General features: G+C 39.8%; 1 protein-coding gene across 5 annotated transcripts in view; it reads left to right on the top strand.

The window, feature by feature from the left end:
- LOC117546212 (zinc finger protein 239-like) overlaps positions 1-25386 on the top strand; it is a 111933-nt gene that overhangs the window by 84204 nt on the left and 2343 nt on the right. The window contains exons 1-3 of one of the 5 annotated variants that reach the window (XM_034216363.1): positions 2682-2786; positions 9452-9517; positions 11579-13360. In XM_034216363.1, coding sequence (XP_034072254.1) covers positions 2718-2786; positions 9452-9517; positions 11579-12475 — 1032 coding nt within the window. In that variant the 5' untranslated portion in view covers positions 2682-2717 and the 3' untranslated portion in view covers positions 12476-13360. Of the gene's footprint in view, positions 1-2681; positions 2787-8124; positions 9355-9451; positions 9518-11578; positions 13361-24528; positions 24989-25386 lie in introns of those variants that run through there. The other 4 variants (XR_004568967.1, XR_004568966.1, XM_034216372.1 and 1 more) reach the window with 4 other exon arrangements.

Genomic DNA, 25386 nt, shown 5'->3' with positions numbered 1-25386 from the left:
TAAAGCAGCAAGTATAGGTTTGAATCAAATACAGTATTGCCCCACAGTTCCAATCTCGTCCATTCCACCCTGGTTGTTCCCATTGCCAAGTGTAGACCACAATATACGAGAGGAGTTAAAGGAAAAGAAAGAACTACCAGTATGGCGCATAGTCCAGAATTATTTTTGCAAGATATCACTCAGACTCAACAATCATATTTACAGATGGTTCCAAAGATCCAGAGACAGGGCGTGCCGGGGCAGCAGTGTATATCCCAGTGAGTAATACACATAGAAAGAAAAGGGTAACAGACCATGTGTCAGTATACACCACAGAGTTGTTGGCATTGGTACTGTCATTGAAATGGATAGAGGAGAAAGAAATACATAACAGTGTAATTGCATCTGACAGCTTTTCAGCATTATCGAGTATACGATCAGGCAGATCTTCATCTAGAATGGACATCATAAATGAAATATTTCTAATTTTATATAAAATGCAAAACAAAGGCATAGCAACTCGTTTCATCTGGGTTCCTGCTCATGTTGGTGTGGAGGGTAATGAACAGGTGGATATTCTGGCCAAACAAACACTCAGAATTTTGAACATAGACATAGAAGTTCCACTCAGCATAGCGGAGGTTAAAACATTCATACAGAAATATGCACAAACAACATGGCAAGATCATTGGGACCTTAGTGATACAGGAAGACATCTTTATAAAATTCAAAGGTATGTGGGGGATGGAAGGAAGGTAGCGCAGGGATCACCAACTACATTTGTCCAAGGGCCAAAATGTATCCAATAGACACTATCTCGGGCCAGCGATTTTTATATAGCCCAGAATTTTGAAGTGGGGGGGGGGTGCTAGTGGAGCACGCTCAGGTACTGCGGACCGCATAAAGCTTAGCAGACTCTTCACGCTAATGAAGGATCACTTCTAGGCAGGGTTGGGAGGGTTACTTTGTAAATGTAATCAGTTACTGAATACATACTCTGAAAGTAATCAGAATACAGTTACAGTTACGTGTCTTACAAATGTATTCAGATTACTTTTAGAATACTTTTGGAATACTTTCTTTTTCCATAACAGATGGGTATGTTTTGGTGAACAGGAGACACTTATTTTACTGTTTTAATGGCTTATCAAGAACTCAAACACAACATCTTGGTGTCATTCTGGACAGCTCCCTCTCATCTGCACCCCACATAAAAAACATCACCCGGACTGCATTCTTTGTACTGTCTTAAAACCTTTCCTTGGAATATGTTATGAATTGTAAGGTGTCCTTGGGTGCTTTGAAAGGCGCCCCTAAATAGAATGAATTATCATTATTATCTGAAATGATGTAATCACTTTTAAAACTTTTTTCAGTCACTTGCCCCATGCATTCAGCAGCAGCAGGCCATTCACTTTGATTTGATCCCGTTATAAATGTCATCATCTCGACAATAAAGAAATGCTACATAAATGTTATCTTGCACATTTTATCGAACCATCTCCGTTTCTAACTTTCAATATATTTTAAAAGAGATCTCTCTCTCATCTGCGTGCGGGGGCGGGGCCTCACAGACACTCTGCATCTCTCTCTCGCTCAGACATGCTGCAGCGCTGTGCAGTGTGCACACAGTTCTGCCGGTAATGCATATTACATAATGTGAGGAAATTTTTCCACCAATAATTCCAATAAGTATTCCAAAATGTATTCACTTCAGGTTTACGAAAGTAACTGTAATCAGATTACTCGTTTTTCAAATGTAACGCGAGCTGAATACAGTTAGCCTACTTGATTTTTGTATTCTGATTACGTAACGCTGTTACATGTATTCCGTTACAACCCAACCCTGCTTCTAGGCTACTGTCCCGCAGCTCCTGCCTCTCTGTTGGACTCTGTCGCAGCGGGGCTACTGCTGTGGTGCGGACCGCATTAACCAGACTCTTCACAACGAAGGATCAATTCTTGTTCAAGGCAGGGAAGGTTTCGCAGTACGCAGTCTACTGACCCGCAGCTGCTGCCTCTCTGTTGGACTCCGGTACTGCACCTTACTCACGAGACGTTGTACAAAAAAAAAATGGGTGGGAGGCGAACGCAGTAACCACTCCGCCAACGCCACAGTCACCCCCGTCGTGCGGGCCGGATGAGAATGTCTGGCGGGCCGGATGTGGCCCGCGGGCCGCCAGTTGGTGATCACTGGCAGGAAAATGTCATTTCTCGGATGAGAATAGGTCATACAGGTCTCAATCATACATTAAGTATAATACAGGTCTCAATCATACATTAAGTCTAATAGGAAAGCATCCAACCGGAAAGTGTATACACTGTAGCCAGCCAGAAACTGTTGAGCATGTTTTACTGCTTTGCAGGAAATATAGTACTCAGAGAAATGTGCTTTTCCAGACACTGAAGAAAGCAACATTCCATAACTTGTCGCTATCACGGCTGTTAGGGAAAAAATCAGGCAATATATATTGTGAGATTATTACGTTTCTAAAATAAATTGATACATTTAAAATAATCTAGAGTTTTGGTTCTTTGTTTTGTTTCTTTTGTTTATTGTTTTCTGCATAGTCTCTTGTCCACACTCCAGTCCAGTTGGTGGCGGTAATGCACCTACAAGTTGGTTTGCCAACCGCCAATAAACACTAAAGAAGAAGAAGAAGAAAAACCGGAAGAAGAGACAATTCACCCTGTGACGGAAGTCAGAGAAAGGTGCGAGATTGAGAGCAGCTGGTGGAATGGCGTATTTGAGTCCTGGAGAGGAGGATATGGAAAATGCATCTGAAGGAGAAGGAGGATGGAATGAAGTAAGGAAAAAGACTTCAAGAAAGAAGATAGACATGTCAAGTGACAGTCTTAGTGAATCTGATTCACAGAATGAGTTGAAGAGAGTAGAAAAAGATTGAGAATGAAGAGTGGAAAGTGATTGTGGAGTTTGGTGAGCAATCCGCAGCTAAGCTACATCCAGTGGCCCTGACTAAAGCAATTCACAAAGAAATTGGATCGATAAAGCAAGCAAGATTTCTGAGCAAGGATGTTGATTGAATTGATGAATGCAAAACAACAGGAAAAGTTACTGAAAATGAAGACCCTGAATGAAGTTCGAATTAAATGCCATGTTCCTGGAGCAAATCGGAAAATACTTGGAGTTATCAGTGGAGTTCCCATATAAATCGGCATAGAAGAGCTCAAGAAAGAAATTAAAGGGGGGAAGTGTCTGTAGTTAAGCGTCTTCCTACTAGGTATCAGGGTAAGATAGTGGATAGTTTGTCTGTTCTTCTTCAGTTTGAAGAAACAATTCAACAGAAGATAATGATCGGTTGCATGAGCTTTCCAGTAAGATAATTCATCCCTAAACCTGTGCGGTGCTTTAAATGCCAAAGGTTTGGGCATGTGGCAGACAAGTGCAAAGCAACTAAGCCCAGGTGTCCAACATGTGCGGGGGAACATGAATATGGTAGTTGTGCTGCAGGTGATAAGGTGAAATGTTGTAACTGTGGTGGGGAACATAGTGCTGCATATCAGGGCTGCGAAGTGCAGAAAAAGGCCAAGGAGGTGCAGAGATTAAAGTGCAAAATAAAGTCTCATATGCTGAAGCAACAGAAAAGGTTTCACTAAACATAGCTAGGAAATCCCAAGTAGCAGCAAGTATATTCTCTTCAAAAGATTTTCCAAAACTCCCACAGGCAAAGGAAAGCTCCACAAAGTGTTCACATACATGTGTGATAGGAGAGGATGCATTGATTGTTAATAAGTACAAATGTGTGGCCTTTATTGGGAAAGTGGTGAATGTTGCTTTGCAACAAACAAAAAAGAGGTCAAGACTGAAAACAATAGTGGAAGCAGCAGGTGCATTTTTGGGGATAAAGGATATAACCGTTGAAATGATGCATGATATGCTAGCCCCCAATAATGATGATTCACAGATTAGTGAATAGATTAATGGTTGTTCTCATTCTGCAGTGGAATGCTAGAAGCCTTATTGCAAATGGACAAGAATTCAAGACCTATATATATCAGTTAAAAGAAAAACCAGATGTTATTTGTATTCAAGAAACATGGCTGAAGACTCATTTGGACTTCATAATTGGGGGATATACTGCTATAAGACAAGATAGAAATGATGGCCAGGGAGGGGGATGTGCAATCTTTATCAGATAAGTAATGTCTTATAGATAGGCTAACATTTAAGAACAGTCATGATTTAGAAATAGTGGGTGTAGAAGTTTGGATTAATAAAAGGAAAATTAGTGTCCTGAATTTTTATAATCCATGTAATAAATTCAAAATAGAGAAATTAGACAGTCTTTGCCAAGGAAATGAAATACTATGGTGTGGTGATTTTAATGCACATAATACAATGTGGGGAGGGAGATCAACAGATTACAACGGACAGGTGGTGGAGGACTTAATGGAGGCAAAGGAATTAGTTTGTTTAAATAATGGGCAAGGTACAAGACTCAATTTTAGAGATGGAACGGAGTCTGCGATCGACCTAACTCTTGTAACAAGTGAATTAGCTTCGGGTAGCAGTTGGGAAGTATTGGCAGATAACAGTTTGGGAGTGATCATCTTCCGATTATAATCAAGTTTGATATAAGTGATGTGGTTGAGCTAGACGGTATCATGAGATGGACCTTTTCTAAAGCAAATTGGGAGATGTTTGCTAAATTGTGTGATAATGAATTTGATCAGATTGATATGGCAGGAAGTATTGATGAAATAAATGAACAATTTACTTCAAATATAATTAAAAGTGCTAATCAAACTATTGGGAATAAAACTGGTAAACTTAGTAAATGTGTTAAGATGGTACCGTGGTGGAACAAAGAATGTAATGATGCAATTCGAAATTTGTTTTTTGTTTTCTCTTGTCTTTATTTTTCTTAACTCTCTGTCAAAGCGTCTTTGAGTTTCATGAAAAGCGCTATAAAAGTCCCATGTATTATTATTATTATTATTATTCAAATCAGGCTGTTTGGAAAGCTAAGAAAGACACATTCATTACACAATTTATTAGAATATAAAAAGGCACAGGCTCAGGTAAGGAACATTGTTAAAAGAGCAAAAAGGGAGTGTTGGAGAGGATTCTGTTCAAGTATTGGGAGAACTACACCATTAGATAAAGTATGGGGAATGGTTAAGAAGATGAGGGGAATAAGACAGCAGAGTAACCTGCCAGCAGGGCCGCCCCTGGCCAACTTGGGGCCCCAAGCGACATTGTGAGATGAGGCCCCCCCTAACCGACAGGAGTGAAAACATTTTTTTTGGAAACAAAGTAGGCTACTTTGCAAATATAATTCCTGTTCATTATTATTATCAACACAGTTACTTTTTTATACAGTGAGGTAAATGGTAAATGTGCATGTATGTCGTTCAGTATGCGTTTACAGGTGAATACGTCTGCATTTCCTGCCAAATACTAGCCTAAAAAAGATTAAAATATAATTAATGCAAATAAACTACTTCTACTAATAATAATAATAATAATCAATTCAATAATATAAATACTATATTATTTTATTATAATATAGTTGTAATATAGTCAAGACAAAACATGCTTATGACATGCTCAAAAACTGATATTTCTTAAATCTGTATTGTAGTTCCCTTTGTCAGCAATGTATCAACAACTACACACACATTTCTATCAGTATTTCTCTGTGTTGTGGTTGACATGATGATGACTGTTAGGAGTTAAGGGGAGAGGCTGAGCATCACCATGATGATGACTGTTAGGAGTTAAGGGGAGAGGCTGAGCGTCACCATGAAATGTGCAAATTGACATAAAAATGAATAAGAGGGGAACAAATGCTCCATGTTTTTTAAGCTGTAAACTTTAACTGTTATGTAAGCCAACTAGACAGACAGTGTATCACTCTTCCTCCTGTACATTAGCAGATAAAAGGCATAACATACTTGAATGAATGTTAAATAAAGAATGCTGGAAATAACTGCATTTCCATTAGCCTACATGCTCTGCAGAGACTGCCTTCTTCATGTCGTGAATTGCAGCTGATGTTTTAATATGGCAATTGGTAATTTGACTTATACAACATTCACAAGTTGTACATTTGACTCATACAATAACAAGGGGGGGGGGGAGAACTGAGCGGAGAACTGCGCACAGCAGCGGAGAACTGCGCACAGCATTTGAGGCCCTCTGGGCGGGGCCCCCTGCGCAAGGCGGGGTCCCATGCAGCCTGCGTGATTGGCCTGTAGGGAGGGGCGGCCCTGCCTGCCAGTGTTAGAGAATGGAGGGGAAATTGCCACCGGTGCTATGGATGGAGAAGGCAGAAATTCTAGCTAAGAATCTTGTCAAAGTTCATTCTTCGGAAAATTTGACAGAAGAAGGTAAGATCAGGAGGCAGGAAGTGTTAGATGAACATCCTAATGTATATGAAGAAAGACATTCGTCGCAGAGTGTTGTAAATATACCTTTTTCTATTCAAGAGTTGAGAAGAGCATTAAGTAAGTGTAAAATGACTGCTCCTGGGAAAGATAATGTATGCTATATAATGTTGACCAAATTAAGTGATTTTGCATTAGGAAAGCTGCTGGAGATGTACAATAAGATTTGGGAGAAAGGGAATCTGCCAATAATATGGTAAGAGTCTGTCATTATTCCTATTAGAAAACCTGGGAAAGATCCAACCAGTCCAGGCAGTTATAGACCTATAGCTCTGACATCGCACTTGTGTAAAGTTATGGAAAGAATGATAACAGAAAGGCTGACATACTACGTTGAGAAAAATGAACTAATGACTCCTTATCAGAGTGGGTTTAGAAGAGGGCGGAGTACTTTAGATCCATTGCTGTGCCTGGAACTGAAGTCAGGAAAGCACAAGCGAATAAGGAGTGTGTTGTAGCTGTATTCTTTGATGTGGAAAAAGCTTACGATATGATGTGGAAGGAAGGATTATTAATAAAAATGGACATTATGGGTCTGGGAGGTAATGTATATAATTGGATTTTGTATTTTTTGTTTGGCCGTGCCATCAGAGTCCGAGTTGGCAATTCATATTCTCGAAGGCATGAAGTTGAAAATGGAACCCCGCAGGGGAGTGTAATTAGTCCTCTTTTGTTTTCTATCATGATACATGATATATACACACAAGTAGGATCTGATATTGGTAAGTCACTTTTTGCAGATGATGGAGCAATTTGGAAAAGGGGCAGAAATGTAAAATATATTGTAGCTAAGATTCAGGAAGCCATTATGGAAATTGAAAGCTGGTCTCTGGTCGGTGGAAAAAACTGAAGCTTTATTTTTTACGAGGAAAAGGATAGGTGAGGAGGTTAGGTTAAAACTTTATGGACAAGATCTAAAGAAAGTGAAGACATTTACATTTCTGGGAATATGGTTGGACGAGAGAGTCACATGGAGTACGCACATTGATAAAGTAGTGGATAAATGTAAAAGGGTTTTAAATGTTATGAGGTGCTTGGCAGGCACTAAGTGGGGGGCTGATAAAGCTGCTTTGAGGAACGTACACACAGCCTTAATAAGATCAGCCATAGAATACGGACTAATAGTGTATGGTTCAGCTGCATATTCTTCTCTTCAAAAATTAGATAGAGTCCAGGCACAAGCACTAAGGTTATGCTGTGGGGCAGTCAGATCTACACCAGTGTCGGCACTTCAGGTAGAGGTCGGAGAAATACCAATTTCTTTGAGGAGAAAACAGTTAATTGTTCATTACTGGGCAAATCTTCAGGGCCATAAAGATACTCACCCTACCAAACAAACTGTACAAACAATTTGGGAAAGTAACAAAATAAAAAAAGAAAGTTTTTGTGTTTGTGTTTCGGAAATATGTAAGGAATTCAAAGTTAAAGAATGGAGTATTAGTCCGACGGTGTTGTTATCAGCTGTTCCACCATGGTTTCTACCTCAACCTATAGTAGATTTATCACTATTGAAACGGTTACATTCAATGAAAAACAAAATCAATGTACAGGCTTATGTGAATACTGTTCTACATGAACAATATGGGCACTTTATAAAAATATTTACTGATGGATCCAAAAATCCAGAAAATGGTCTAACTAGTTGTGCATTTTATGTTCCTGAATTAAAAGTAAAAGTGGGAAAGCGTACGAGTGATCACATCGCAGTATATACTGTACAGTAGAGATGATGGCTATCTCACTAGCACTTCAGTGGGTAGAGGAAATACAGCCAATGCGAGTGGTCATTTGCTCTGACTCCAGTGCAGCTCTGGAGAGTATAAACAACTTCTCTTCAGAATGTCGTCAGGATATTTTACATGAAATTTTACACATCATGTTTAGGTTAGTTCATCTGGGAATTGTTGTTCAATTTGTGTGGGTTCCAGCGCATGTGTGTATTAGAGGGAATGAAGTAGTGGATCAACTGGCAAAATGTGGTTTGAAAGCAAACCAGATTGATATTATGGTACCCATCAGTCGATCAGAAGTCAAATCTGTTACAAAAGTGGTTATCAAGCAACAATGGCAAAAACTATGGGACAGTAACATCAAAGGAAGACATTTATACCAGATACAAAGGGAAGTAGGAACAGGAAGCACTTGGGGGAGTAGTAGAAGAGAACAGAGCATTAACAGCAGGATAAAATTGGGACACTCTGGATTAAACTCATCACTGCATCTGATTGGAAAACATCCAAATGGCAATTGTGATGGTTGCCAACAACCAGAGACAATACATCATGTATTTTTTAGCTGCCCGGAATATACAAGGCAAAGACTCATTCTGAAAACGGCACTGGAACAACTCAACGTCAAGGACATGGATTTCAAGTCAATATATGAAAGTAAATCAAGAAATGAAGCAAACAAGCTGATCTTCAAATTCCTCAAAAGCACTGGTCTGAGGACAAGGATTGAATATGAACATTTAATAACTCAACAGTAGGTGGCGATATATGCTCCAAGTGGAAGCGATTCGCCATTAAAGAGAAGAAGAAGAAGAAGAAGAAGAAGAAGAAGAAGAAGAAGAAGAAGAAGAAGAAGAAGAAGAAGAAGAAGAAGAAGAAGAAGAAGAAGAAGAAGAAGAAGAAGAAGAAGAAGAAGAAGAAGAAGAAGAAGAAGAAGAAGGTCCTCGGAAGGTATACGTTGCTAACAGACCTTGGTGCAGATTTTATACCGAATGTAATGTGTTTAAGAGACTTTTAAAACACATACAAATACTTAGTTTATCCTTGTAGAGTGATTTATCCGTGCATTTATCCGTTAAACCGTTTTTGTTGCCTCGCGTTCTTTGTTTTTAGCTTTTTATACCACGTTGCTGATCGGTAAACATAAGTAAAGGCATTCAAGAGAGATTAGTGTGTTTAACGGCAGTGTTTTATCAAGGAGAAGAAAGACTGAAGAACCAGGACGAAGAGAGAGGTAACATCCTTGTGTGTGTTGGTGTGTGTGTGTTTTGTGTGTAGTTTTGTTGTGTCTGTCGGTTGTATGGACTCATCTTGTTTTGTGATTATTTCAGAGACACAGCCGGAGAAGGAGCACTGAGAGCAGCATGGAGGAGAAGAAAAAGACCCCTGGAGCTCAGGTCAGTGTGCACTTCATCACAATATATTCCTAACACTGTTATCCCCAAATGAAAGATCACAACCTGTTTAGAAAATACAATATTAATGCACAATATGGTTAGATATAGGTTAGGTTAGAACATTACTGTACTTACTATGGTTAGAACGTTGATGTGTCAGAGGTGGGAGTATATGATCGGAACACATAAGTAAAGGCATTAAAGGGAGATTAGTGTGTTTTAACAGCAGTGTTTTATCAAGGCGAAGAAAGACTGAAGAACCAGGATGAAGAGGAGAGAGAGAGAGTGTGTGTGTGTGTGTGTGTGTGTGTGTGTGTGTGTGTGTGTGTGTGTGTGTGTGTGTGTGTGTGTGTGTGTGTGTGTGTGTGTGTGTGTGTGTGTGTGTGTGTGTGTGTGTGTTGTGTGTGTGTGTGTGTGGGTTTCCGTTAGCCGGTAATTACCGGTTTTTAGCTGGTAAAATTTATTAAAAACCGGTAAATTCAAAACCTGCCGGTCAAAATGTCTGGTAATAATTAGGGAGGCTCCGGTCATTATCGGCCGATATTCACTCTTAATAGTTTGATCGGTGCTCTCTATAAAGGCCGATCAGGAGAGCTGGATCTGATCGATATGGACATAAACGCGAGTGAAGTATAACCGGACACGCGAGAGAGATCAGATCAGATCAGCTGCTGAGTCTGACACGCAGCTCTGCATAATCACCTGAAGCCCCGCCTCTGTTTAGCGAGCTGCAGGAGCTGCATGAGAAACTGACGGGCTGTCAGAGAGAGAGGGAGGGAGAGGGGAAAAGAGAGGATCCGTTTCTCCCGTGTTATTATTCAAAGTTAATGTAAACTTTTGAATAATGTACGTTATCTACTACAAGTATTTTGTTTGAATGTAATAATTATGTTGTTTGTTGTTTGTGGAATAATTTATTGAAAAATGAATCTGAATTTTTCGATCTGTTACGATTATAAACTGAAGCAATATAAAAATGAGCCCCGTGAACTGAGTTTTAAACTGAAGCATATCTGCTCATAGTCCGGTAATTACCTGCTAACGGAAACTCTGCTACACAACTCTTATTATTATTATTGAAATATGACCGGTAATTTTCAAATGTGTCCGGTAAAATAAATTCTGCCCGGACATTTGACCGGCGAGAAAAAATCCTAGCGGAAACCCTGGTGTGTGTGTGTGTGTGTGTGTGTGTGTGTGTGGGGGGAGAGAGAAGATATTATGATAGTGTCGTTCATTCGGGTGCACTCCGACAGCATTTAGCACTAAAGTGAGATTAAGATTAGACAAACTTCTTTCATTTGGGAACACCCACATACTGTATACCTATGGAGTTGGCCAGTTGTGTGTAAATTAGTGTTCATGGTAATTATAAAAAACAAATGCCGTTGTCGGACAGACACGCACGCACGCGGAGCAGAGCACAAACACACACACACACATCATGCGCCTTGGTGACCGGACATCTCATTCATATAACGAGTAGGGGGAATAATCGGGCAGTTTGATCTGCGTGTGGTTAAAACGTAGCAGCCTGTGGTCACTCTTTAGCTGTTCTAATGAAGGTAAACACAGTGAAGTAAACAGTAAAAGGCACAGCCCTTTGCAGCTGGTGCTGCTCTTCTCAGATTCTGCCGAGTTACACGTTACTGCCTCCTGGTGCTGCAGAGATTTCATGAAGTGAAGGAGGTTTTCCTTCTATAAAACAGCTGTTGGCAGCAGATACTGTGAGAGTCACGAACATGAATTCATAGATCAAGGCAGACTGGTTCACAGACTCATGTTTTGCTGATCCGGTGCTTAAACAAATAGCTCTACACTCCTGGTCGAAATATCCCTAAAATGAAGTCAGAGTTTGAAATATATTTTAAATAATATATGCACCTTTTTTTCAAATATTTCATTTTAAAAAGTAAAGCCCTTTCAAGTCATCTGTCTCAAGTCATGAATACCAAGTCAAAGTCAATTCATGTCTTTTATCAATATTAGTCAAGCAAGTCTCAAGTCAAAATATATGCTTTTTAGATTTACTTTCTCTCTTTCTCTGTCCGTCTGTTTTAGAAACCGAAAGGAAGAGAGAAACGTCACAGCTGTCAGCAATGTGATGAATCGTTTACAACATCTGGAACTTTAAAGCGCCACCTGCATATTCATACAGGAGAAAAAACGTACAGCTGTGAAAAGTGTGGGACGGCTTTCACTAGATCAGGTCATCTCAAAAGACATCACAGTATTCACACTGGAGATAAACCGTACAGCTGTGAAGAGTGTGGGAAAACTTTCACTAGATCAGGTCATCTCAAAAGACATCACCGTATTCACACTGGAGATAAACCGTACAGCTGTGAAGAGTGTGGGAAAACTTTCACTAGATCAGGTCATCTCAAAAGACATCACCATAGTCACTTGGGAGAAAAACCGTACAGCTGTGAAGAGTGTTGGAAAACTTTCACTAGATCAGCTGATCTCAAAAGACATCAACGTATTCACACAGGAGAGAAACCGTACAGCTGTGAAGAGTGTGGGCTAACGTTCACAACATCAGGTGCTCTCAAAACACATCACCGTGTTCACACAGGAGAGAAGCCGTACAGCTGTGAAGAGTGTGGGCTAACGTTCACAACATCAGGTGCTCTCAAAACACATCACCGTGTTCACACAGGAGAGAAGCCGTACAGCTGTGAAGAGTGTGGGAAAACGTTCTCTCAATCAGGTGCTCTCAAAACACATCAACGTATTCACACTGGAGACAAACCGTACAGCTGTGAAGAGTGTGGGCAAACTTTCACCACATCCGGTAATCTCAAAACACATCAACGTATTCACACAGAAGAGAAACCTTACAGCTGTGAAGAGTGTGGGCTAACATTCACAACATCAGGTGCTCTCAAAACCCATCAACTTGTTCACACTGGAGAGAAACCGTACTGGTGTGAAGAGATGCTGTTTTCTCCCTAACCGATCATGTATTTTCCTAAATCTGTCTAATGGGGCTTTCACACCAACGCGGTTCCAGGGCCGGTTCGGAGCTAGAGCCTGAAAAGCACCGGTTTTCCCACCAGTTCACATCGCAGCGGAGCCGCCTCTAAGCTCCGGAATCCGGTTAATTTCAAGCACCAAAAAATTGTCGGTCTAGAAGCAAGAACCGCATACGTCACGCTTACGTCGGAGGGGGGCATGATTAACCTGAGCTAACAGTTCAAGGCGAGTACGGCAAATAAAAGTTCTAACAATGAGTAGTGCTGAGCAAAGTGACTAGAACGCAACCACACACAAAAAAAACACACTTTATAAAGTCAGGCAACACTAACCAGGCTTTGTGTGATTCTGTTTATTTGTCTGTTCGCTGTTATTGATCATTGTGGAGAGCAGGCAGACGTTTTGTTTTGTATTATAGCAGCTATCGGATGGAATCAATACATGGGCTGCACAGGTTGTCATGTCCGACTATCACAAGTGGAATCATAATGAAAATACGCCGGGAAAATGTGCTTGTAGAAAACGGCTTATGCCACAATAGGATAGCAACAACAAGTAGTCAAGATAGTTAGTTTAGCTTCGGTTGCTAAGCTAACTTCACCCATTTTATACCAGAAAAACATTAATAACAGCGTTGTGATGCCAAACAGCGTCAATTAATACTGAAACACATTCACTTATGGGGAATTGGGGATATGTATCGGCTGCTTGTGTGACAGTCAGACAGTGAATACTTTGCAGCGGCCGCTGCCGTGTGAGCTAACCCGGAGCTAACGGGAGAATAAACTCCCGTGGAAGAGCAGCACTGCAGCGGTCGGTAAATGCCGCTGAACCACATTAATAAACAATGAACCACGGCACTCTGGAGAAAAATATAAGGTTGGAGAAGTCGTTATTTAATTTAATCTGGCTTCGTATGCTTAAAAGCAACACGATCATCGACCCGACGCAGTCCCCCATTGTTGTTGTTGTAGTGAGCGCCGTAACACCGTTGGGGAGAAAATCAGCGACGTAAACGGTGACGTCATGACGCAGCAGCGGCAGAACCAGTCGGGCTCTGGGCGGTGTGAACAAAACGGGGGCTGAAAATAAAAAACGGTTCCGAACCAGAAAAGCTCTAGCAGGGAGCTAGAATGGGAATCACGTTGGTTTGAAATCCCTATAACAGTTTTTTATGTTCTAACCAGCATTCACACTAAGCCAAAACAAGGCCACAGAGATGCTGTTTTTCCTGTTTTGTAATTCAAATCATTGTTATACTATGCTATGTTTCAACCATGGTTTTTCTAATATTCTTGTTATTCCTTTATAACATTTTATATGTCCAGGATTTAACTGCTAGCCTCGTGAAGCTGCATCCGGTAGTTTCTTGAATAATCTGTTTGGTTAATAAAATGTTGTGACTTAAACTTTGATTAGGATGTTTTGATAGTTCCTGTTGAGTTGGCAGTCTGTTCTGGTCTATAAAAAAAAAAGAAACAATGATGAATGTATCTAGAAAATATTCACGATGTTTTCAGTTTGATTCTGTTCTCTTTTGTTTAAATGATCAGAATGTACCAACATAAGAAAAGGCCTTAGAAACAGATTCACATCCCTGCATATCTTTGGTGTTTTTCAGCACATTATAAACATGTCATTCCCTTGTTTTAGGGCCGCTGACTGCTGGATGAAATGTGTCACTCAAACTTTAATTTGAATGAAAAATATACTTTTTTAACTCAGTGTGTTTGTCCCAGTGAAGGACTCCAGCACATAATGAGGTATTAAAACAAAAAGTGTGTTTCTCCAACAGTTTAAGTCTCTGAACACCTATAAAAGAAGTTAAATCAGAATTATAAAATCATTCTTTCAATTGTTTGTGGTGGAATAACTATTTTTTTATCAACACTATAATTGAAGTAGGTAAGTCGATTAAAATATTTAATCGCGATTAATAGCACATTTTTAATCTGTTCTAAATGCACCTTAGAGGAATATTTTTAAAGTTTGTAATACTCTTATCAACATATGAGTGGACAAATATGCTTTATGCAAATGTTTGTTTATTATCATTGGAACAATGACAAATATCCTCCTGAATATTTTCAATACAACAACCTGGAACCTCTCTCTCTCACACTCTCCCAACCCTGTGTACTTCTTTGCACTGAGCCAGTTGCTCAAACAGACAAGCCTGTTTACAGTTGTCGGCAAGATGCTGCTCCTCTGTCTTGTCGACATTTTGGATGCGATCCGAATTATCTCACACAGTCCCTCGTCCTCCACAATGTTAATTGTGTCACCACCACCCATTTAGCTATCGCCGTTAAAATAATTAGTGGCATTAAAAAAAATTGCGTTAACTTGACAGCTCTACATTTAAGTAATATTTTAACGAAAAAATTGCAAACATTTAGTATTAGCAACACAATTTTCACGCTAATTAACATTTATATCTGGCTCTTGAGGGCTCTGAAGTGAAGTGTATCTATTGCGCCAAATCCATCAATCCAAGTGATCAATTTTATTATTATTTATTCAGCCCAATATCACAAATTATACTTTGGCGGGGGCTTTACAGTTTATACAGAACATGAATACGCAAGACAATCCCGGTGCTGTAATCTTTAAAAAAATATTCCTTAAAGACAGAAGAGTTGCTAGCCCTTTCTCATTTGTCAAATTTTCGCCTCTTCGACTACTCGGTCCTCCGGTAGTGACCCATACATCGATTTCAGCGCGCCATGTTGAAGGAAAACTAATTTCGGCCGGACTTATCTTAACTAAGGACAGCTCTGCAAACTGTCTCTCCCCTGGATATTAGGCTCCTTTTTTATTTTATTAACTGCATTAATCATGACACAATGTTTCCAGCGAGAACAGCTGCTGTGGTCCGTGCAGAAAGCAGAACAGTGTGTATAATATACAGTGTTTCCTATAATATGTGTGTCCATAATATGTATCACTCAATAATATATATAACAGGTCTAAATAACACTTTATTTGTAGGCTTTAATAGATATCTACAAACAAAGAGTCGATATTTTTCTAAAACCAAAATGTGACCTGCTCAACCTGGTCTCACCAGAATGCTTGACTCCACCACGACTCCTTAACACCGCATTGTTAGGAATATGTGGAAATAATACCATAAATAGAATGGTACCTCATTTATCATATATGAAGAGTTCATTTTCACAAATTGATTAAACCCAATCTTAAAATGATTTAACAAATGCCTGTTTGAGACTCCTCGGTGCACACAAAATCTTGGAGAAATAAATAAATACGGAAATGTTATTGCTCACCCCTCGATTATGTTCTCTTGTTAAGAAATGTATTCTCATAAATTATGCGGTAAACAGAAGGACATAATTACTTTAAACTGACGCCGTGTTGCATTTCTATAGGTTGTATAGATACAAGCATGGTTTTATATAGCCTACTATCATATTTAATCATGTTTTATGCCGTTCGATAGCCGACTTGATAAGTCGCTTGTAAAACACAGGAGATATTGAAACTAAGAACACCATATGTGGTAAATTGTACAGCTGATATAACACAACACATTAGTTGTATTTCCTTTAACTGGTGGATTATGGATATATAGTTGCTGATCGACAGCTGGGACACAAACCACCAAATACAAAAACATAATTCAGATCCAGTCGTCATGACTCCACTCCGGAGGGATTCCCCGATCACTTCTTACAGTCTCTCATCAAGGGGGGGTCTCCTGTCCCCGGTACAAACACACTGCCTGAGGAAGGCTACGTGTCTTTTTTTTGTCATTAACCTTTTTCGGACCACTTATTTATTTATTTTGGTGACGATCCGACCTCCATGCTGCTACTCTGGTTCAAACTGCATACACCAAACAATATGATTTATCTCGACCTCCCCAAAATAACCAAAATCTGACAGGGTGTGAGATGTCTTTTGTAGCTGTTCTGTCGTCATTTCCTGCTATCTTCTTCATAAAGTCAGTCAGAATGAATGAATGAATGGGCGTTTCTTTGACTATTTATAGGCAAATATGGGCGTTACGTGAAGCCCGCAAAAGCTGCACCGCATTTCAAGTCGATTGTGATTTATAAAAGGGAAACCGGCGTAGGAAGTGCCGTATGCACTTTCCTCGCCGGTACGCAATGTTTGGTGAATCGGAAAATGTCGGAACATTTCTGTACCTATTTTTTGGATTTCTACTACGTAAGCAACCTTCCCACGTTAATCATTCGCACGGCGTTATGGCCTCATTTATAAAGGGATATACGCTAAAAAAATGGTGTACGCCAGTTTCTACGCAATGTTCGCGATTTATAAAATACTAACTTGACGGGAAAATGTGCGGTCCTCCACGCAAACTCTAACCCATGCGTACGCACTAAGCACAAAAACGGGAGAGACGAGAAACTGCGACACCGTTGGCAGAAGGAAGAATGGAGAGAAATATGTGGAAATAATGCCATAAATAAAATGTTACCTCTCATTTATCATATATGAAGAATTCATTTTCACAAATTGATTAAAGCCAATCTTAAAATGATTTAACAAACGCCTATTTGAGACTCCTCAGTGCACACAAAAACATAACTTGGAGAAACAAATAAATACGGATATGTTATTTAAAACCACCTTGAATATGTGGTGTTAATGTTATGAAATGTTTTCTCATAAATGATGCGGTTTTGCATTTCTATAGGTTGTAGATACGAGCATGGTTTTATATACTATCACGTTTAATCGTGTTTTATGCAGTTTGCCAAGACTTGATAAGTCGCTCGTAAAACACAGGAGGTATGGAAACTAAGAACACCATATGTGGTAAATTGTACAGCTAATATAACACAACACATTAGTTGCATTTCCTTTAACTGGTGGATTATGGATATATAGTTGCTGATCGACAGCTGGGACACAAACCACCAAATACAAAAACATAATTCAGATCCAGTCGTCATGACTCCACTCCGGAGGGATTCCCTGATCATTTCTTACAGTTTCTCATCAAGGGGGTGTCTCCTGTCCCCTGTACAAACACACTGCCTGAGGAAGGCTACGTGTCTTTTTTTTGTCATTAACCTTTTTCGGACCACTTATTTATTTATTTTGGTGACGATCCGACCTCCATGCTGCTACTCTGGTTCAAACTGCATCCACCAAACAATATGATTTATCTCGACCTCCCCAAAATAACCAAAATATGACATGGTGTGAGATGTCTTTTTTAGCTGTTCTGTCGTCATTTCCTGCTATCTTCTTCATAAAGTCAGTCAAAATGAATGAATGGGCATTTCTTTGACTATTTATAGGCACATATGGGCGTTACGTGAAGCCCTCAAAAGCTCCACCGCATTTCAAGTCGATTGTGATTTATAAAGGGAAACCAGCGTAGGAAGTGCCGTACGTACTTTCCTCGCTGGTACGCAATGTTTGGTGAATCGGAAAATGTCGGAACATTTCTGTACCTATTTTTTGGATTTCTACTACGTAAGCAACCTTCTCACGTGAATCCTACGCACGGCGTTATAAATGAGGCCCCTGCACACAGTATCCGCGATGTTCCTGGAGAAAATCAGCACAGCAGCAAAGGACAGGCGAAAGCAGCAGCGTGGAAGCGCTCCGGTCCCTCCGTGGTATCCCCGGGGTGAAATGTCTCCTCAGCAAGCAGCACACGACACCGCAGCACACGACAGGTGGGAGCAGGCCTCCGCAACAGCAGAACCAGGACAGGTGGAAAGCAGGCCCCAGCCGTGGTAAAATCCTCCTCCGCACATCAGCACACGCCCGGAGGAAGCAGGCCAAGCCCGAAGCATGGAGCCACTCCGTCTCTCCGCGACGACTCCGGGGTAAAAACCTCCTCAGCATAGCCGTACTCTACAGGTGGGAGCAGGCCTCCGCAGATTGCAGACACCAGACAGGTGACAAGCAGGCAGCAACAGGTGGAACCGCTCCGTCTCTTCACGACGTCTCCGGGGTAAAAACCTCTTCAGCACAGCCGTACTCTACAGGTGGGAGCAGGCCTCCGCAGATCGCAGATCGCAGACACCAGACAGGTGGAGCCGCTCCGTCTCTTCGCGACGTCTCCGGGAGAAAACCACCTCAGCACGGCCGTACTCGACAGGTGGGAGTAGGCCTCTGCAGACCGCAGATAACTAAAACTACTACTTGTATGCACTACTTGTACTTGTGTGCAGGGATGACTAAATGTTTGTAAGCAGTAGAGCTAGATGCTAACAGATGCCAGATGCTAACAGGTAGTGGGAGCCTGTAAAAATTGCGACTGCCTCACACGAGTGATACCAATCAATGATGATATTATGTTTGGAAAGGGGTAGAGAGAATTAAATGAAGAAGTGATCGGATGTGTGGAGCGGGTTTACAGAGAGGTTAGAAGTAGTGCAGTTCCTTGAGAATATGAGATCAAGGACATTGCCAATCAAATCAAGTTTTATTTATATAGCACATTTTTTAAACGATTTTTGGTCGAGCCAAAGTGCTGTACATACAGTAAAAATACTTAGCAATAAGGACACTTTACAACAAATACAACAGCACAGTTTGTGCAGAATATCAGTATGAGAAAACGACAATTGGTGAGAGGTAAGGAGGTACGCTGTGACTACGGTCATCATAACATTCCCTGGCCGGAATAGGCTTCTCGGCAACCTGTTACCCTCTATTAGAACCTTGAGAGGTCAGAGAGGGGAAAGGTTTTGGATAAAGAGAAAATAGAATGAGTAGATTACAGGAGTAGAGAGTATGAGAAGTAGAGAGAGAATAGATTTAGAAGAATGAGAAGTAGTAATAACCTTAGTTTTAAATATAAGATCCAAGCTTTTAGGATTTAACTGAAAGAGCAAGAACCAAAATATAGGTGAAGAGGCACAGCGTGTGTACGTCAATGCACTCTTATTAGATTATTCTATCAACTGTAAGCTTTATCAAAAGAAGGTTTTAAGCGTAATCTTAAAAACGGATAGGCTGTCTGCCGCCCAAACACAAACTAGAAGCTGATTCCACAAAAGTGGAGCTTGATAAGAAAAGGCTAGAAAACCAGAGAGAAGAAGTGAGTTTTAAGTGTTGATTTAAAAACCCCAAGGGTCTGGGCCGACCTCACATGGAGTGGCAGAGTGTTCCAGAGCATTGAGCCAGCCGCTGCAAATGCTCGGTGGAGACGGTGCCCTCGGGTTTTGAGCCTGGTCTTAGGCACTATCAGCAGCAGCTGGTCAGCCGACCTTAAGGCTCTGGCTGGGTCTCACGGCATTTCGTGTTCACCAACACGATTTTTAATCTATTGATTCGTGTTCACCAACACGATTTGCCCCTTTTTTTCGTGTTGCACAGCACGATTTTAAAAGCAATGTATTTCTATTGCCTGCAGCACGTCTTTTTCTCCGGTCGGGTCGAGGAAGACCGGAAGCTGTGTGGTTCATAAAAACATGTTCTTACTCAATATCAAGCCACAGTTATTGCTTTTATTTGAAATCGTATAATTTCAGACTTTTGTTGCCGTCTGTGAGGAAAATAAATGGGGCTCAGAGCCTCAGGATACTGAAATCTGTATTTTTTAAATCTTTTTTTCCTTCTAATTTGTTATTCTTTTCAAAATAACACACTGTTATTTACTCACCAATAACACACAATTATCCTTGCTTTTATTTATTGGTTGAATTCCATAATCTCTGGCTTTTTTGGCGTCCGTCAGGAACTGAATTTCAAAATAAAAATAACCGGAAACAGACGTAGGCATTTCGAGGGATTACCCAAGATCCTCAGCTATGGTTTTAAGCTCGTTTATTGGATGTTTTAGCCGCAATGCATGCTGGGATTTGGTGTTTATATGATATGAAATCCGGAAAACATTTTAAAAGAATAAAATAATACTTAATTCCGAGCGCTCTTGCTTTTCTCTTTGAAAGTCATCACATAACGGCATTGTAATACACGGTTCGGCTGCATTGTATATTACAGATCTGCCGTAGTTCTTTATTTATAGAGCCCTGATGAGAAGACCTTTGGAAAAACTGAGAAAATACCGCCGAAACTGAATACTTGATGTGGATCATAAATATATTCAACAATTAAACAACATCTTCAATTTCTCTTCACACAATACGTCTCCTTGCAGTATCAACACTAATTCGGCTGACTTTTACATTTGATCTAATTCACAGATAGGTTATATTTACACCATAACGGTGCACAGCTGATATAAAAGGACTGTAGTTTTTAAAGATATTACTGATTTTCTTTGAATGTAAGAATGTAAATACTGAGTCTGAAATAGTATAGCAATATGCTGTAAAATTATGTGAAAGCATGCATAAAACTACACATCTTCAGATGTTGTACGAAAACACAAGTGTCCTACACTAATAATACAAAGTTATTATGGCTGTGTGTACCTTGTGTGCACCTCCTAGTGGTTAATGCACGTTATTGAATTATTGTGTTTTATTTGATTAAAAAAATATTAAGAGTACATACTTTCATAGGGGGAAAAGTATAAATATAGAATATAAAAAATCAAGAAGATAGTATAAGTGATCTCTACAATAAAACAGTTTAGTGCAGAATGTACAAAGATATTAATAGGAGGAGGTGCAAAACAGAAAAACGAATTAACCTTTATTTAAACATTAAATAACAGATTAAGGTCTTCTTTTAAATAAGAAAAAAACTTTGGGGGTATCTTTCTACAGATAAATATTAAGCCTGACAAAGTACTTAACGTCTAATATATTGCTTTCCTGCAATGTTAACTATGTTGAAGCACTTATTTTAACTGATATTATACATATGAATTATACTCTTATGTATGTAGATAGAATAAGAAATGTGCAGAATATGACAGTTTAATGGTGGAGGTACACATATATTGATAGATGTCTTGTAATGCACTGTTGAGGAACCTGTGACCCAAGTGTTTCATTCATTGCATAACTACACCGTAGTTGTGTATATGATATGTCAATAAACCTTTGAAAAACTTGAAAGGGATGTGCAAAATAGCCATAATATACAGTCTTTAATTAACTATTAGTAGAGAATAACGAGTAATGAATATACTTTATTACTCGTTTCCATTCATTGCAGATACATGTTTAGTCTTCTCAAGCACCAACTATCAAATATCTCTCCTGATTGTTGGCACTTGACAATCACCTTACCTGAATTTTACTCAGGTGTAACTAAAGTCTGATTTAAGGGTTGTTTATATTTCAAATAATTAATCAGAATCTGCAAAGTAACTCAAATAAATGCAGTGGAGTAATAATACCAGGTTAACCTCTGAATTGTAGTGGAGTAGAATTACAAAGTAACAATGAGCTGTCATGTGGGTATTAATGCTGCGCATTATGGACACAAGCGATTTTCACCCATTTATTAATTATATGTTTTACATTTGATAATACCAATGTGTTTAATACTGGCAACTTCTAATTGTGGGAAAAACGAAAACGTTCAGTAGAGACGTCCCATAGAACATTTTGCGAAACACAATAGCCAGCATGTGTAGTTCTGGGGGGCGTTCGATTCCAGTTTTGGATAGTCTGGCGTGGGTGGTTTCGTTCCATTTCACACAGCTGTTTGACGCTCTGCGTAACTTTACGGGGACTGTAGTCCTAAACGATAGCTGGGGATTATGGGTAGTGTAGTGTCTTCGGCCATCCTAAATTCAGAAACGTTGACAATCGCAATGATGCTCGAAATGTCCCTTATAGGCCTACGTCTGTTTCCGGTTATTTTTATTTTGAAATTCAGTTCCTGACGGACGCCAAAAAAGCCCGAGATTATGGAATTAAACCAATAAATAAAAGCAAGGATAATTGTGTGTTATTGGTGAGTAAATAACAGTGTGTTATTTTGAAAAGAATAACGAATTAGAAGGAAAAAAATATTTAAAAATACAGATTTCCGTATTCTGAGGCTCTGAGCCCCATTTATTTTCCTCACAGACGGCAACAAAAGTCTGAAATTATACGATTTCAAATAAAAGCAATAATTGTGGATTGATATTGAGTAAGAACATGTTTTTATGAACCACACAGCTTCCGGTCTCCCACGACCCGACCGGAGAATAAGACGTGCTGCAGGCAGTAGAAATACATTGCTTTTAAAATCGTGCTGTGCAACACGAAAAAAAGGGGCAAATCGTGTTGGTGAACACGAATCAATAGATTAAAAATCGTGTTGGTGTACACGAAATGCCGTGAGACTGGGTTGAATAGTCGTATTTTAAAAAAGCAGGTTTTGACTACGGTGCTGACCTGCTTATCAAATGTAAAAGCGCTAAAGCTATCATCAAGACCAAAGCGCTTAAGCACTTCTAGCAGATAGGGCCATTCGACTCTGTCAAACGCCTTTTCTGCATCGAGTGACAAAATGGCCTTGTCCGGGGCTCCTTCACAAAACGTAACCCTCCTTACTTTATGGAATCCCTGAGGATTTTTAACAAAGCCGCTTTGATCTGCATGTATCATCAGTGGCAGGAACCTCTCCAGTCCCATAGCCAAGGCTTTAGCAATGATCTTTGCATCAGCGTTAAAAAAATAAATTGGTCTGTTAGAGCCACATTTGGATGATGATTTACCTGGCTTTAAAATACGAGTTAAGGCACTTCGTAGCGAAGGGGGGAGTCTGCCCTACTCTGCCTCTTATAGAACTAAACAAATATTAATTTCCAACGGATCTGTAGGTATTGCCCACTGTTCATTTCTAATTTCAACACGGATGAACGATCGAGTTTTGGGATAGAGTGCAGTTGAAGTCACCTGCCATCATTACTTTGCCTGGGAGGGATGCAACCATTAAAAACTGATTCCCAAAAAAAGCGAGACTGTCGTCATTTGGGCCATAGACATTCACCAAGGTGATGTTTTCTTTTAACATAGTGCCTTGTATCATCAAATATCTACCAGCTGTATCAGATATAATATTGTTCATCTCCTTCGCACCTTTAATAAGTCATCCCTAAGCAGATGGGTGTGTGGTTAAAACGTAGCAACCTGCAGTCGCTCTTTAGCTGTTCTAATGAAGGTAAACACAGTGAAGTAAACAGTAAAAGGCACAGCTCTTTGAAGCTGGTGCTGCTCTTCTCAGATTCTGCTGAGTTACACGTTACTGCCTCCTGGTGCTGCAGAGATTTCATGAAGTGAAGGAGGTTTTCCTTCTATAAACAGCTGTGGGCAGCAGATACTGTGAGAGTCACGGACATTAATTAATAGATCAAAACAGACTGGTTCACAGACTATTTTATTTTGCCCATCCGCTTAAACAAATAGCTCTACACCCCTGGCCGAAATGTCCCTAAAATGAAGTCCGAGTTCGAAATATATCTCAAATAACGTATGCACTGCCATTTCCCCACATAAACATAACAGTCTGCAATGAAACGGCTGTCTCCTGTGTGCTCCACTTCCTCCTTGGCGCACCGGTAACTTTCTGGTGCGAACGTTTATTTTTCATTGCCCTTTAGGTGCGAAGGACAATACAAGTGCAAATATTTTATTATAAAAAGTAAAGTCCTTTCGAGTCATCTGTCTCAAGCCTAAGTCAAGTCGAGTCTTTTATCAATGTTAGTCAAGGAAGTGTCAAGTCAGAAAATATGCGACTTGAGTCTGACTCGAGTCAAGTCATGTAACTCGAGTCCCCCACCTCTGGTTTATACTGTGGTTAGAAAGTTGCCGTATTACTGTATCAAATATAATACAAATATAATAAACACAAACAGTAAGTAAAAGTAATAGAGTGTGGATTAGTGCGTTGGTGATCAGATCGGAGGAGCACAGGTTCAAACCCCACTGCAGTCAGCATGTTGTTGTGTCTCTGGGCAAGACACTTCACCCCAAATTGCTCCTGTGGGGATTGCCCACAGTATTGAGTATGTAAGTCGCTTTGGATAAAAGCGTCTACCAAGTAACATGTAATGTAGTATTTTGTTAACTGAAAGTTTGTATTAAGTGAGTTTTTATTGTGTTAACTATATATGTATTTATGCTTTTTAGATTTTATTTCTCTCTTTCTCTGTCCGTCTGTTTTAGAAACCGAAAGGAAGAGAGAGAGACGTCACAGCTATCAGCAATGTGACAAATCCTTTGCAAGATCTGGAAATGTAAAGCTCCACCTGCGTATTCATACTGGAGAAAAACTGTACAGCTGTGAAGAGTGTGGGAAAACATTCACGAGATCAAGTGATCACAAAAGACATCACCTATTCACACTGGAGAAAAACCATACAGCTGTGAAGATTGTGGGAAAACTTTCACTAGATCAGGTGATCTCAAAACACATCAACGTGTTCACACAGGAGAGAAACCGTACTGGTGTGAGGAGATGCTGTTTTCTCCCTAACCCATCATGTATTTTCCTAAATCTGACTAACAGTTGTTTAAGTTCTAACCAGCGTTCATACTATGCCAACAAAAGTCCACAGAGATGCTCTTTCTCTCGATTTAATTCATGTTTGTAACGGTTCTTGATCTATAAATAATTATTTCCCTATGCTGTTTTTCGACTAACTTTCTAATAGCCTTGTTTTTCCTTTTATAAAATATTGTATGTCCAGGTTTACATGGATAGCCTCGTTAAGCTGCATTGAAGGTATTTAGTTTCACTGTTAATTAATCTGCCAAGTAATTTTTCGAATAATTTGTTTGGTTAATAAAATGTTGTGACTTTAAAGGTGGGGTAGGTACGTTTGAGAAACCGGCACATTATAAACATGTCGTTCCCTTGTTTTAATGAATAAAGACAGGAGGGAACTGTTTAAATAAATTGTCCATGGACATACAGACAGGCCGGGCTTCAAGGGCACCCAGGAGAAAACAGCGTTGTTTTTTTATTTCTATGTGTATATATAGTACAAAATCTGAGTACTTGTAATCAAGTACAAGATTTGA

This window comes from Gymnodraco acuticeps, unplaced genomic scaffold, assembly GCF_902827175.1.
Source record: "Gymnodraco acuticeps unplaced genomic scaffold, fGymAcu1.1, whole genome shotgun sequence".
In the NCBI taxonomy this organism is placed as follows: domain Eukaryota; kingdom Metazoa; phylum Chordata; class Actinopteri; order Perciformes; family Bathydraconidae; genus Gymnodraco; species Gymnodraco acuticeps.
This window is presented reverse-complemented; position numbering and strand designations above follow the sequence as displayed.